Raw genomic sequence first — 12,661 nt, forward strand, 5'->3', positions numbered from 1 at the left:
TTAAAAAGTGCAGGGTTACAGAATGTCATCACAATTAGAGTGCTTCATACCTCTCATTAGCTGAGCAGAATGCAAAGGCCTGGGCTGCCCCGAGCAATACCTCCCAAGACAAGGGGCAGCATTTCGTGAATCCTTGTTTCTGACACAGATAAAGAACCTTCCCCACTCCGAGCAGTAATGTCAATTAATTATAGTTGTGTAAGGCTTCCAGAGAGAGAATGTTTGGCCTGAGCATAGGCTAAGTCATAGGAAGTCACCATTCACAAGTATGATAAATAAGCCAAAAATTGTTTTAATGCAGTCCTTGCCTGCAGTATAGTACAAACCGTGCAGGCTTTCTGGTATAAACCATAATAGAAAACGATAGAAGCAGAACATACAGGATATTCAGCTGTAGAAACCATATAAACACTTGGAAAATGCTAGTGAAACGTACACAAAGCATTCATAACAAAGTCAGAATGTTTGTCGGACAGTAAAAACGAGTATCCAAAGCTTTTGTAAAAACCCATTTGATATCAAAAGTCTCAATGCCAGCAGCAGCATTAAACCTGACTAAATATCCCAAATGTTGTCAGCAGACCGTTTGTGACCTTCCTATTAAATTAAGGGGTGAGGAATCGGTATTGAACAACGTGGCTCCGACTGGCACGTCCTTAGCTGAACAGTGTTGATTGTACGCAAGATACTTACCCACAGCAGGCCATATCAGTTATCTAAAGAGCAGCTGAATGTGATCACCAATTGATACAATGAAATTTATTTTACTATTTCCAGTGATTTAGCAGTTACTGGCACAGAGCCCACCAAACCAGTCTTCCTTGATAGGAAAAGGGCGTTGCGCTGCGGTGGTTTACAGTGAAGGGAATTCTGACCCAGTCGAAGAGGTAGCGTATTGGTTCCCCAATGGAGCCTTCCGAGCCCAGCACAGATCGTGTAGTTAAATGTTCTACTCCACCCCAGTTCTCCTGCCTGGACAGCACACCAGGGAGTGAAACCCACTCGCTTTACTTTGAAGCAGGGTAAAAAAACTCCTTCCAGTGCTGAATGCTAACATACAGACAGCTCTGCAGTTACCTGATCCTGAGGTTTAATTAAGTTTTATCTTTGAGGGACCTATTTTCACAGCAAACATACGTGAATTACTTTCAGATGGAAAACAGCTGGACAGATAGAATAATTTATAAAATAACACGACCTTTGCTATTTTATAGAAGCTGTTAGAAATTTCCTACTCCAACAAAGCAATTTGGAATTACTCTGGAATAGCTCCTGCTTAGACTGTCGGTGAGTACAGCAGGAGGCTACACGCTCATGTAATTACTGCAGAAGAATGCCCACACGTGGAGTTAATTCAGAAGGGCACAACAGGTTCCACCTACCTCCTCACACAAGCTCTTAGTCACAAAAATCGTACCTCCTCCTCCTCCGGGTAGGCCACCTCTGCACCAGCCCAGGCGGTTCATTACATCACCAGGGTATCAGATGCTGATATGAGGAATTTCTTTTTCCTACACATCCTGGAGGCTCCTGCATCCTCCAGAAAAAGGCAGGAAAAAAAATAAAAAAATACACCAACACTTTGAAGAATCCACTGGATTTTCATTTCTCTTACGAAAGGAAGTGCTGGTCCGTGGAGGAGCAGCACACACCTTCCCCAGTTTAGAAAGGAGATAGGGAGGACATTTTGTCCGTTTGTTTCCAGGCTTCCTGTGGGATTTAGCCCAAGGTTTAGCTCAAGAAAAGTTCAAGTCTAACAAGTACTGAAAGAACAGGAATGCCTTTAGGTAAAATACCCACGTGTGGTATAAGCTGTTTGATACTAGTATTTGATGCAAGCAGGCATTTCTTTTTAAGCAAAGATGATCCCTTTGTCCTTTTTGTTGGTTTTTTTTTGGGTGGTGGTGGTTTTTTTTTTTCTCCTTAACATAACTCTTCTACTTTTTTGTAACAGTGGCTGTTAGCCACTAAAGTTTTACAAATGCTGCTGTAAATCTTAAAACTTCATACAGAAAATAAATACTTTAAGCAGCATGAAAGCATAACCAACTTACAGGCTCATATTTGAAATGTAAACTTAAATTTTATTTCACAAGGTTTACATTCCAAACTGAAGCTAGAAAATGAAGTAGTAAGATTTTTAGGAAAGACAGAAAAGCGATGCAGGAAGTTGGATCCCACTGTTCTGAGCAAAGCAAGCTGAGCCTGAATGATGAGAATCACAAAACATTAAGATCAGTTACAAATAAAATACATGGCACAACTGCTTAAAATGACACCTACTCACCTTCATAGTACTCAAAAAAACGGTACAAACAGCTGAAAGCTGATAATATTTCAACTATATATTCAGGAGGAAGAGGAAGGACTCGCACTCAAAGGGAGACAGAAAAAGGACAAGAATAAAACTGCATCACAGTGGGTATGATCTCAATGTTAATTACCAGAAAAGAAAATAAAGCATTAAGCAGGAAGAGTACATGGTGGTGCCGCAACCTTGCCATGCTTGTCGCTGCCAAGCTGTTTGACAGACCATTACTTTTCTTGAAAAAAGCCACTCTACCATGCAAATGCTTTAACTGATAGTTTCAGAACGAGTTTAATTTTGCAAGTGTTCTGTAACAAAACAGAAGCTGATAGAATTGGAAAAATAGCAATAAAATCAAGGTATTTTCAAGTACTATGGATCAATTTCAAAAATTTGTACCACAGGAGTCACTGAAATGAAAATGCGACCCTTTTGAGTTAATTAATTCTGGCTTAATAAACAAGGTCAACAGTACCTCCTTAGCCTGCTAATTCAACACCATGAATGAGCCAGCTATGCAAACAGTAAATCTGTTCTGCGGGTGTAATGACTACGTGGGAGGCAGCGGGTCCCTGAATACATCTTAGCGCATCATTCTTTATATGCAGCGTCGAGGAAGAAAAGGTAAATCCCTTTTTTTTTTTTCTCCCCAACACTATACATTCATAATATGTTACAGACTTTATGCGTCACGTTTGGTAACTAAGACTTAAGTTGTGCTTTCAGTCCACGCCAGCACAGAGAACTAAAAAACTACAGCTAGTATCGATTTTGCTGAATCACATTCCTGGTTTGTTCCAGGAAGTAAACATTCATTGCTGTAGTGCTGTTAGGAAGCTTCCCGGTTCTTCTCAATGACAGTACACTACGTGCGCTAGGTACGGCCTACTAAAAACATACAGTACTGCTTCCGGTTCAAAGGAATACAATCTTATTCTGCTGCAAAAACATACTGTAGCAATTCAGCAAGAGACAAAACAAAATTGCAGTGCACTGAGGCTTACAGAAATCCTAATTCCTTGGGCAGGACTCACTGGCCAAGGAGAGGACTTCCCACAATACTATCCATAGAAACATCAATATGATGTTTTCTCTATTTTTTTTAATTTTTTTTTTTTTTTTTAAAGAGTACAGTGTACCTGAATGTCAATGGGAGAGGAGGGGGGAGAGGTGAGGAGGTGGCTGTTAGTTATTTTTGAGCATTAATCTAGGAGTACGGGGAGGAGACAGTGGCGGGTATCACAGTAAAATCCAGCAAGAGCGTTCGTTCTTTCACACAGTGACGTCCACTTGGACAAGTCGCTTGCAGCTGAGAAAGTCCTCGCTCTCATGAAGGACGTGAAATTTATTTGTAAAATGCTGAAACGCAAACAGCAAATGGGCCAAAGGCAAGGTAGAACATGCTGTACCGGGGTTGAACTCTCACGCCTCTGTGCCCTGATTTAAGCTAACAAGACCACGGTTGTGCTCCACACTTTCAGACGCTCCTGGTGAGTCTCTGACACCTGCAACACTGGTTGTCACTCAAGCCGTATCTATTACTACCTGATGACTGTTGGTAGAATTACAGACAGCATCTGGTGGTCCTAGTCCAGCTTCCACAGTCTCGTCGAAATAACCCCGACAGTAACCGGCACCACGGCTGGCAGTGGGAGGCCTGGTCTGCGCTGCAGAGCAGCCTCGTGGCCGTGGGAAGAGCGCACTATTGCCGGCGGTCAGATCCACCTCCCTTGGCTACATTAAACTAAGCCAACAAAACTTTTTTCTCCAAATACAGGTGCCTCTACACCTCAGGCTCTACTGGCAGTATGAGATATGCCAAGGACAAAAGCTGTTTCTGACCCTGACCTGAAAACCACTTCTTTTCTGCTTTATTCTGTAGCATAGATCTGATGCCAAGCCAGAGAAAACAGCCCCTGGATGGGGTTGAGACAGTTGCCTTGCTGCTTCCACACTGCACCAGGCTGCAGGTCAACAGCTTAATGAGCACTGCAGTCACACAACTTAGATCAGCATCAGAACTGAGATTCAAGCCTTAGGAGTTTACTGAATTTTTTGGCTGCAGCTGGATTTACAGCACCTAACTAGGTAGAGAGTGACAGTAAATGTCATGAGGTGGCAATCCTAGTGGGAACATTTACACGGCTCCTGGCTGCACAGTGGGCTCAGGAGCATATCTGAAATGCTTGTGCACCAATGCAGGCAGTATGAGAAACAAAATGGGAGGAACTGGAAGCATTTGTCAGCTCCCAAAGCTGTGGTATCACTGGTATCGGCGAGACTTGGTGGAAGGAGTCCCTGGAATGGGCTACAGGCTGTTGGGGAGGGGCAGCGGGGCAGGCGAGGTGGGGGTGTCGCACTGGATGTAAGGGAGCAGTTTGATTGCAGAGCCCTTAGAGTTGGTGGTGATGTGGTGGAGAGCCTCAGGGTGAAGATTAGGGAGGTGGAAAACAAAGGAGATTTAGTGGGTGTACACCTTAAAGAGGTATTTGCATGTTAAAACCATCTACCACACACTCAGCTGAATACTTCATCTCTTTTGTTGCCTGCAGCAGTGACTACAGCCAGCCTGAGGAATTTCTGTTTTCAAGTGCATTTACCTAGCGTATTTGACAGAACTTTACGCATCCTGCATTTATCACGTTCTTTGTATGCAACTTTCTTTCAGAAGCTAAGGGAAAAAGTCAACTTAAAAAGTAAATAGCAGCCCAGCTTTAAAACCACAGGTAGCAGTGGGTGCACTCAAATTACTGCTTTTACGCTGCCCAGCTCTCTAGTTAACAGCCTTCTTAAAGGCCAAAAATACTAACTGGAAAAGCTGTATCCTCCTTAGTAGGCCATCTGCAATTATGTTTGTGGCATCAGCTGCAATAATGCACTGAGCAAAAAGGTCTCAGCAGCAGCATTTTGAGAAACACTAAGTTTCCCCACAGGGATCTGACTGTTCATTACATGCTGCCTTGAAGAACACGGGCACATGAAGTCTTCAGCAAACGCCGCGCTGACGCCGTACTCCTGGACACCCACCTTCCACTGCAGCTTTCTGCACTCAGCTTTAATCCTGGGATGCAGAGGAACCTGCCCGACTATTCCGTGGCACTGGAATGCAGCATGAGCGGTACCAATGCAGGCGTAGCGTAAGGATATCTGCCTTAAGTAAGCAGAGGAGAACAAAATGGAGCTTGTTCCGTCACTCGGACACGGGTTTTTTCCACATTTTGTTCTGCCTCATTTTTACACAGCTTTTGTATTTCTTTCACGTTTCATTCTGAAGCTTCAAAAATATGACATGTGAATATTGATTTGAAGTGCTTCCGAAGCTATCAGACTATTTATTGTTTCTACCTGGACAAGAGTTTGTTATAACCAAGTGAGGCTGAGCTGCTTTTAAGGAAAGGGAAAAATCGGCCATACCTAATTACAGGAAAAGTTACTGAATAAGAGCCTTTAAAAGCTGCTCCTAAACCTGAGCTGGACAGCTGCGTTATCGTAAAGATATCCGTTTTAGTAATAATTAGCAGACAATATCTACCTAACGAACAGTGCTGCAGCTAGACAGCAGGCAGGGATCCTGCCTGCAGATCTTGTAGGCAGCTCTTCTGCTGCTGCTGCTGCTTGGCAGAGAAACGACACTGGAGGGATGACATGGCTGGAAACAGAACCAAATCCAGAAAGGATACAAGAACCTGCTCAGAAAACTCCTGTAAATCCACACGGCTTCAGACACAGCTCTGATACTCCTGTCTTAACTGGTATCCTCTCTTCAGCTGACAGAACGAAACAGAAAGTCACCAAATCATCCTCCTGTTTTTGTATACAAGGAATTGAGAGTTTCAAAAGGCACCAATAGCACCTCTGTTGGTGCTAAATTCCTCTACGTTTCCTATTGTGTTTAGCTGCCATCTTCCTCTCAAGATCCCCCTCCAGAACAGATTTTGCCAGAAATGAGGTGATTAATTCTACTGCCATCTTTCATCAAACACAGCTTAAGGCCCATCACAATATTTACATTAGAAATGCGGGTTTAGATTGATAGGAGAAATAGGTTCAGCACTCGACAACGGTTTGAGGACAGAACCACCCCAACAGACGTGGTCGAAGTGGTTGAAGCAGGACCATTCAGTGTGTCCAGTACCGCCCTGAGGAGAGTGAGGGTAACCTCTGCTAAGCCTGGGAGAGCCCACCCTGAGTCCTAACGACTAAACTTCAGCAGTAAGACATTCTACAGAGGTCACTGCCTGCTTGACCTCCAACTACAGAGGCTGATGTATAAGATATCTGTTGGCAGGGCACGGTTTGTACCAGGTAGTTAAACATCTGCTCTTATAGACAGAAAATCTCTGAGAGACTCTCTTCTGTCTCACGAACACATTTCCACTGGTAGCAGCAACAGAGTAAACAGAGGAAAAAAGGATTTAGTACGTAGGCAAGGCCTTTGTCACCAAACAGATACTTATCAGGTAATTTCTCATGACATGCACAACTGCTTCTGTAGTCACTGTCAACACAAATGGGCTGATAAACAAACACAAAAATGGGATAGAGAATGGTAACAAATGATCTTAAAGGCAGTATACTAATACTTTAAGCATGCACCCAATTCAAACATGAGTGATGGAGTTGCCAGGTCTGAACCATGCAGATAAAAAAAAAGACTCAGGTCTAGAAAAATGCATATAATCCTGCCAGCAAATTCTCAGTTCCATTCCACAAAATAAAAACAGCGATACATTCCTTTGACTGCAAATGGAGCAAAATGAAGAAAAAAATCTGATCACCTCTTTGTGCTGAAAAACCTTTAAACTGCCAGTCAATACATTTACTTGGGAAGAAGTTTGAAAAAATTCAGCAAGTCAATTGTCTCTTCAGCATTATGGGACTAAAACCACCTTTGTGGAGCGTAAACTCCAAACGCTACTGTTGGAGCTAAACTTTCAGTGCACATTTCCAACTCATGTTTTGAATTTACATCTTCCTTCCTGACTCCATAAACACACAAACTTCCATCAAACACTGATCCAGGAATGAGTTGATATTTTAGCCCTAGGAATTAATGCGAACTGTCTAAAGTTCCCTTTTGCATTTTAGGTTCCTGCAAGTAGGATTGGGCTTAAAGGGCACTAAAACTCTAAGACAATTACACCCTCCTAAAAAAATTTTTTACAAAAATCTATGGCCACAATATTCTTGAATCTTGATACTGGCAATATGAATATTTTATTTTCATATACAGCTGCACATGTATATATGCATGTTCAGCACTTTTTCTTTCAACACACTTGCATTCAACTATCGATTTAGTGCCAATTTTAAGTGGGTCTGTCTCTCATTGAGTTGCACCGACTCAGACAGAACTTTAAATACATTAGAAAATGCCACTTGTACAGAGAAGGGTGGAGAATCAGTCTGAAAATAAATACCATCCCCAAGAATATTATGGCTTGGAAGAATTTCAAGAACTTAAGTCCCTGATGTTTGCAAAATGAAAAGGCCTTTGGAAATGCACTCGCATCAATATTTTTACCTATTTTGAATAAAAAATATATATTATTTATAAAATAAAGAGAGCAGGCCAAAGAAGATTGGCCAGAATCACTCTATAAAACTGTTCTGTTCACTCTGTAACTTAAACTTATAAAGCCTTGAAACATCTGGATAGCAGGATTTCTGGAGAAGCACTCTAGAATGCAGATTCCAATCAGACAATACTTCATGATGTTTTCTCATCTTGAAGATCCACTTGTTTTCTGCCCCCCAAAGCTGAAGTCCATGCCAAGAGAAGGGGTGTTGACTCCTGAGAGGGAAGCTGAAATTTAAATAAAGAAAAATGTGCAACTATAAGCACTGATCTAATGAGCTGTCTAATCTTGACTTGAAGCATCATTTTAAAGCCATGCAGAGCAACAGAGAAAATGCTGTTTTTTCACTCCCTCAACAGAATGACAGTATTTGGTTCTCACTGCCTATCAACAGAAAAAAAACTTTGGGGTTTTTCTTCTCAGTGGAAGAAAATGGAATCACATTGACAATATGCAGGAAGCCCCTTTATAAAAATCTTGTTGCCCTATTCGTGTGCAGAACTAGGCAATGGATTACAGTGCTTTGCCATACAATACAGTTATTCAACACCCACAGAAAGGAGAGGGGCAAATTCTGTCTGAGTAGTCCACCTACTGCAAGTGGGACAGCAGAGGATACTGCTTGAATCTTGGTCAATTCCACTCCACCGTGAAAATGTTTCAGGGAGACTAGAGAGGACACAGCCTGCAGCTTACTGCAACAGTACATGGGCGGGGTATCTCCCCACTGATGCAAGAGTCAGAACAGATTATAGACCAGTGAACGTTCTGGTAGCAGCATCTTCCCCAAACTGTATGGTCTGTTGTTGTGCCCAAGTTTCTCCAGGGTGGGAGAAAAAAAAAAAAAAAAAAAAAAAAAGATAAGAGAGTAGCAGCTGATGTGGGCGTTACAAGTTACTTCCATTTATTCCTAACTGCAACTTGGCTGTTCTCATCTTCAGTTTCTTTTAAGACTGCATCTACACCTTCCCACACCATTCATGAATCACTGACAGACTTCCAATCTTGTAATTGTACAAGTTAGTGGCAAGAGTCGTTCCTGCCACATTTACCAGAGGACCTGCAGGGTTTGTATCCTCCCGTACCAACGGTGCCTTCGGCTCCTGTGTTACTGTGTCAGCATCCAGCCCAGGGCTCCTGGATAGCCACTGTTTTCTTTTAGGTTCTCTTAAAACAATGTATTTCGGGACAAGATTGAGAAATATTGGTGAAATACTACCATGCACAGATGCATCAACACAATACTCTGTTGAGAGGGTCTCTGCCCTTTTCTGTGGGCTCAAAAGACCTGTCCAATGTTACCAACCAATTTCCCTGCAGAGTGCCCGTTTTGAAAGTAATGAAGAAAGAAATACTGACCTTTCTGAACAAGCTTTATACCGCTGCATTTTCAAACTGCTATGTCTCCCTTTCTATGGCAAGGGATGAAGCTTCACCAGAATCTATACAATGAAAAACAAAGTAGTTAGAGGTAAGTAAGTCTGTTTTTTCTCACCGAGAATGTATTTTTCACTAAGTATGGGAGTGTGGTTTTAAGAATCATTCCAAATAAAAATAGACAACCACTTGTCAGAGATAGCTGAACAGCAGTTCTTAAACTGAGGTTACTCTATTATTGGCTTTATCTATTTCATAACTGTGTCACAAGCTTTACAGCCACAAAGACAATAAAGATCTTTCCATTTTAATGGAACATTTCAGGCCTTTCTGGTTAGAAAATTATACTGGTTTACTTCTATTGTGCAAGATGGAATCTGAAACTCGAAGCTTAGAGCACTTCATTTGCTGATGCCTTGCAAAAATGAAAAGCAGTGGTGAGAAAACAAGAGAGAGTAAAACATCATTTGTGCCTACAACGCTGTCTCCTAAAACCCTTCTGTCGGATGGAAGTGAGGGTACCAAAGCTTAATGGACCAAGAAATCATGTTCTCTGGATACCGTTGGGTTAATGCAGCCATGGTAGAAATACATGATAATACATTTCATGCACTGATGGTAAGTTTATTTCTAAACATTTTCACTTGCAAAATAAAAACATCATTTTTCTATGGAGACACACAGTTTCAGCCCAAATCTTGGAAAACTGAAAGCTGTGAAGGTCAGACTTAAGCCATATATAAACAGCACAGAAATTTCGACTTTAAACCTACGTAGAGAGGTTGAGACAGTTGGGCTTGTTTGTTCTGATGAAGAGGAAGCTCGAGGTCAATCTAACAGCAGTCTACAACTACGTGGAGACTGTTTAAAATGACAGGTGGCCTGAACACAGCTCATACCTCACATGCAGTGGAAACAGCATCCTGCTGAGCGTAGGCAACAACGTTTTGCTCTACTGTAGAACTGTATTATTACAGTAACTACTACCCAAGAAACTCAAAGCAATTTATATGCACAAATCTACCTTCATAGCCTGCCTGAGGGGTAGGAAGATTATCATGCTGTATTTCTCCCCACCTGCAAAACATGGTTAAGTGAAACACACTGTCCTATAAATAAAATAAAAATCCGTGGCAACCATACGAATAAGATCCATTTCCCAAATTCATACTTCTAGACCTCTTCCTATGCCTGCCAAAAAGAGGATTTCAAAACTGTGTTCCTCTGTAGACATCTTGCACTGAACTTGTGCTGTTTGGTTTTAAGATCCAGAGCTCGTTGTAAGACACAATGGTCAAAATGCAAGAACAGCATCAAGCAGTGTCAAATATCAATTTGCCACAGAACTTTCTTTAATTTTCTCCAAATTAATTTTCTCTGAAGGTAAAGAAAGAAAAACAAAAAGCAAACAGTTCCCCCTTACCACTCAACGATAGATAACACAACAAATAAATTTGCCTAGGCCTCTTGTTTCCTTATTATGTATAAAAAGAATCAGTGCTATTTCCATTATCGAGTTATTTTCATATTTATTAGCACAGACATCTATTTTACCATGCAAAATGTAATTCAGATGGGAAGTTCCAGAGAACAGCCCTTTATTCTGCATACCTTTAGGAAAGCATATGATCTGAACGTCAAAGAGAACTGATAAAAGGATATATAAGACCTGCTGGGTCTGGGACATTAGTCTCACTGAAATTTCGCTACCAAGCTTTTATGGAATATCTTTTTTCATGTAACTGACTTAGCAGCTGCAGTTTTAATCCACACACAAAACCATACTGGTTTTACTAAATATATTCACTAATTAATTTAGTCAAACTGACACAGATTCCTGCACAGGTACCCCTCCATTGTTTCAAAACTGATTATAAGGCAGTCATTGATGCAGGGTTTAGCACTACTTTAACTTAATCTTTTTCTGTCAGACACAATTTAACCATTTATATCATGCCTAAAATCCAGAGATGCAAACCCAGGCTTTGTCTTGGTTTACTGTATTGGCCAAAACACTGTTGTACCGTCTGAGTAATCTCTGCTCACTTCTGACATCTAAGTAGCTTTTTAAATTTCTCGATGAATAGAAATTCAATCCCTACAGTCACAAATGACTTGTCTACTCAAAGGACTGCTATGCCAAATTAGCTGGTATCTCAGGACATGAAGCTCCTTTAATTAGACTCCTACTGGTTTGAATTTAAATTCAGATCGCATGCCTTCAGACACCTGAAGCTTCATCACACCAACAGAGATATCAGCTTTCACCTATTACTCAGGATATGCTGGTTTCTGCTGGAAAGATGTTACTTAGTACAGATGACAAATTTTTGAAGGCGAGAACAATTTGGGAAAGATTTGATTCATACTCAAGCCTTTTGTACAGGTTTAATGAAACACATGATTAAATTAATAAATCAGTCTAAGAGATGAGATGTTGCTATAAACATACAGAAATGGCTGTCCTGTCCTAGGCTCCGCAAGACAAAGAGTGCAAGCATTCACAGTACTGACACACCCACGACCAACATGTCAAATACATTCTAGATGAGTTCTTTGAAAAAAACCTGATAACCTTATAAGCTGCCAGCATGTGATTTGGGGTAGCTCTGGCTAGACAGATTAAACAGATGCCTGTGAATAAGGGATGAGCATTAATAAATCTGAAAAAAATTCAAATTACCATGAATTTGGAAGCAAGTGTTTTCAGTCTCTGGCTAAGAAATGAAACAAAAGGTTCCCCACAATATTTTTCTCCCTACATGAAACAATTAAAAGCCTTAGCAAGGCCAGGATTAAGAGAAAAAAAATAATCCAACCCAGAGGGGCACATTTAAACATCCATATCACAGAAAAAAGGACAACCCTGTGGATAAGACGACTGAGAAGATGGCCTGTTACACTCCTGGGACCTAGACAAAGCTTCCTCATCTTGCTTTCAGTTGGGCCTGCCCTCTCCTCATGAATCTCCCAGTCCCTTGATGCTCATCTCCCCCAGTACTCATGAGAGCAAGCTGATCTTGCAGTTGTGGGGGCTTAAAAATGCCCTGCTTTATGCAGGCACAGAATAATCAGGGTGGAAGCAAAAGACTGCAATAATGCAGTCAGGCACAATAACATTACACAAAGATACATTTCATGAAGCTCCTCATTTTTTCGTTATTTCTGTGGTATTTTTCTCTTCTGCATGACCCTGGAGTGAGGGACTCGGCTGACGAGGAGACCCCTCATCACTCCTGCTACATAACACAAGTGCATGAGCAATTACAGGTGAAACTCCAGGAGGTGAGAGACCCCCCTTACATACAAGAGGGCAGTTATTATTCTGACCTTGGTGCAGCTGGCAGGGCCATCTCCTGAGACTGCAGGATTGAAAAATGTAAACTCTTACATTTCC

The 12,661-nt window shown here is 41.5% G+C and overlaps 1 protein-coding gene across 2 annotated transcripts in view; it reads right to left on the reverse strand.

Moving 5' to 3' along the window:
- Nucleotides 1-272: 272 nt before the first annotated feature.
- Nucleotides 273-12,661, reverse strand: part of ZDHHC15 (zinc finger DHHC-type palmitoyltransferase 15) — a 29,955-nt gene continuing 17,566 nt past the window's right edge. Inside the window, exons 11-12 of one of the 2 annotated variants that reach the window (XR_007509434.1) lie at nt 8,483-9,329; nt 273-8,114 (exon numbers count right to left, since the gene is read on the reverse strand). Coding sequence is in view for 1 of the 2 variants with exons in the window: in XM_049827662.1 (XP_049683619.1) it covers nt 9,286-9,329 (44 nt within the window). In the remaining variant the exon portion in view is untranslated. The remainder of the gene's footprint in view (nt 8,115-8,482; nt 9,330-12,661) is intronic. The other variant, XM_049827662.1, reaches the window with a different exon arrangement.

The sequence above is a fragment of the Accipiter gentilis genome, chromosome 24 (assembly GCF_929443795.1).
Source record: "Accipiter gentilis chromosome 24, bAccGen1.1, whole genome shotgun sequence".
NCBI classification, from domain to species: Eukaryota; Metazoa; Chordata; class Aves; order Accipitriformes; family Accipitridae; genus Astur; species Astur gentilis.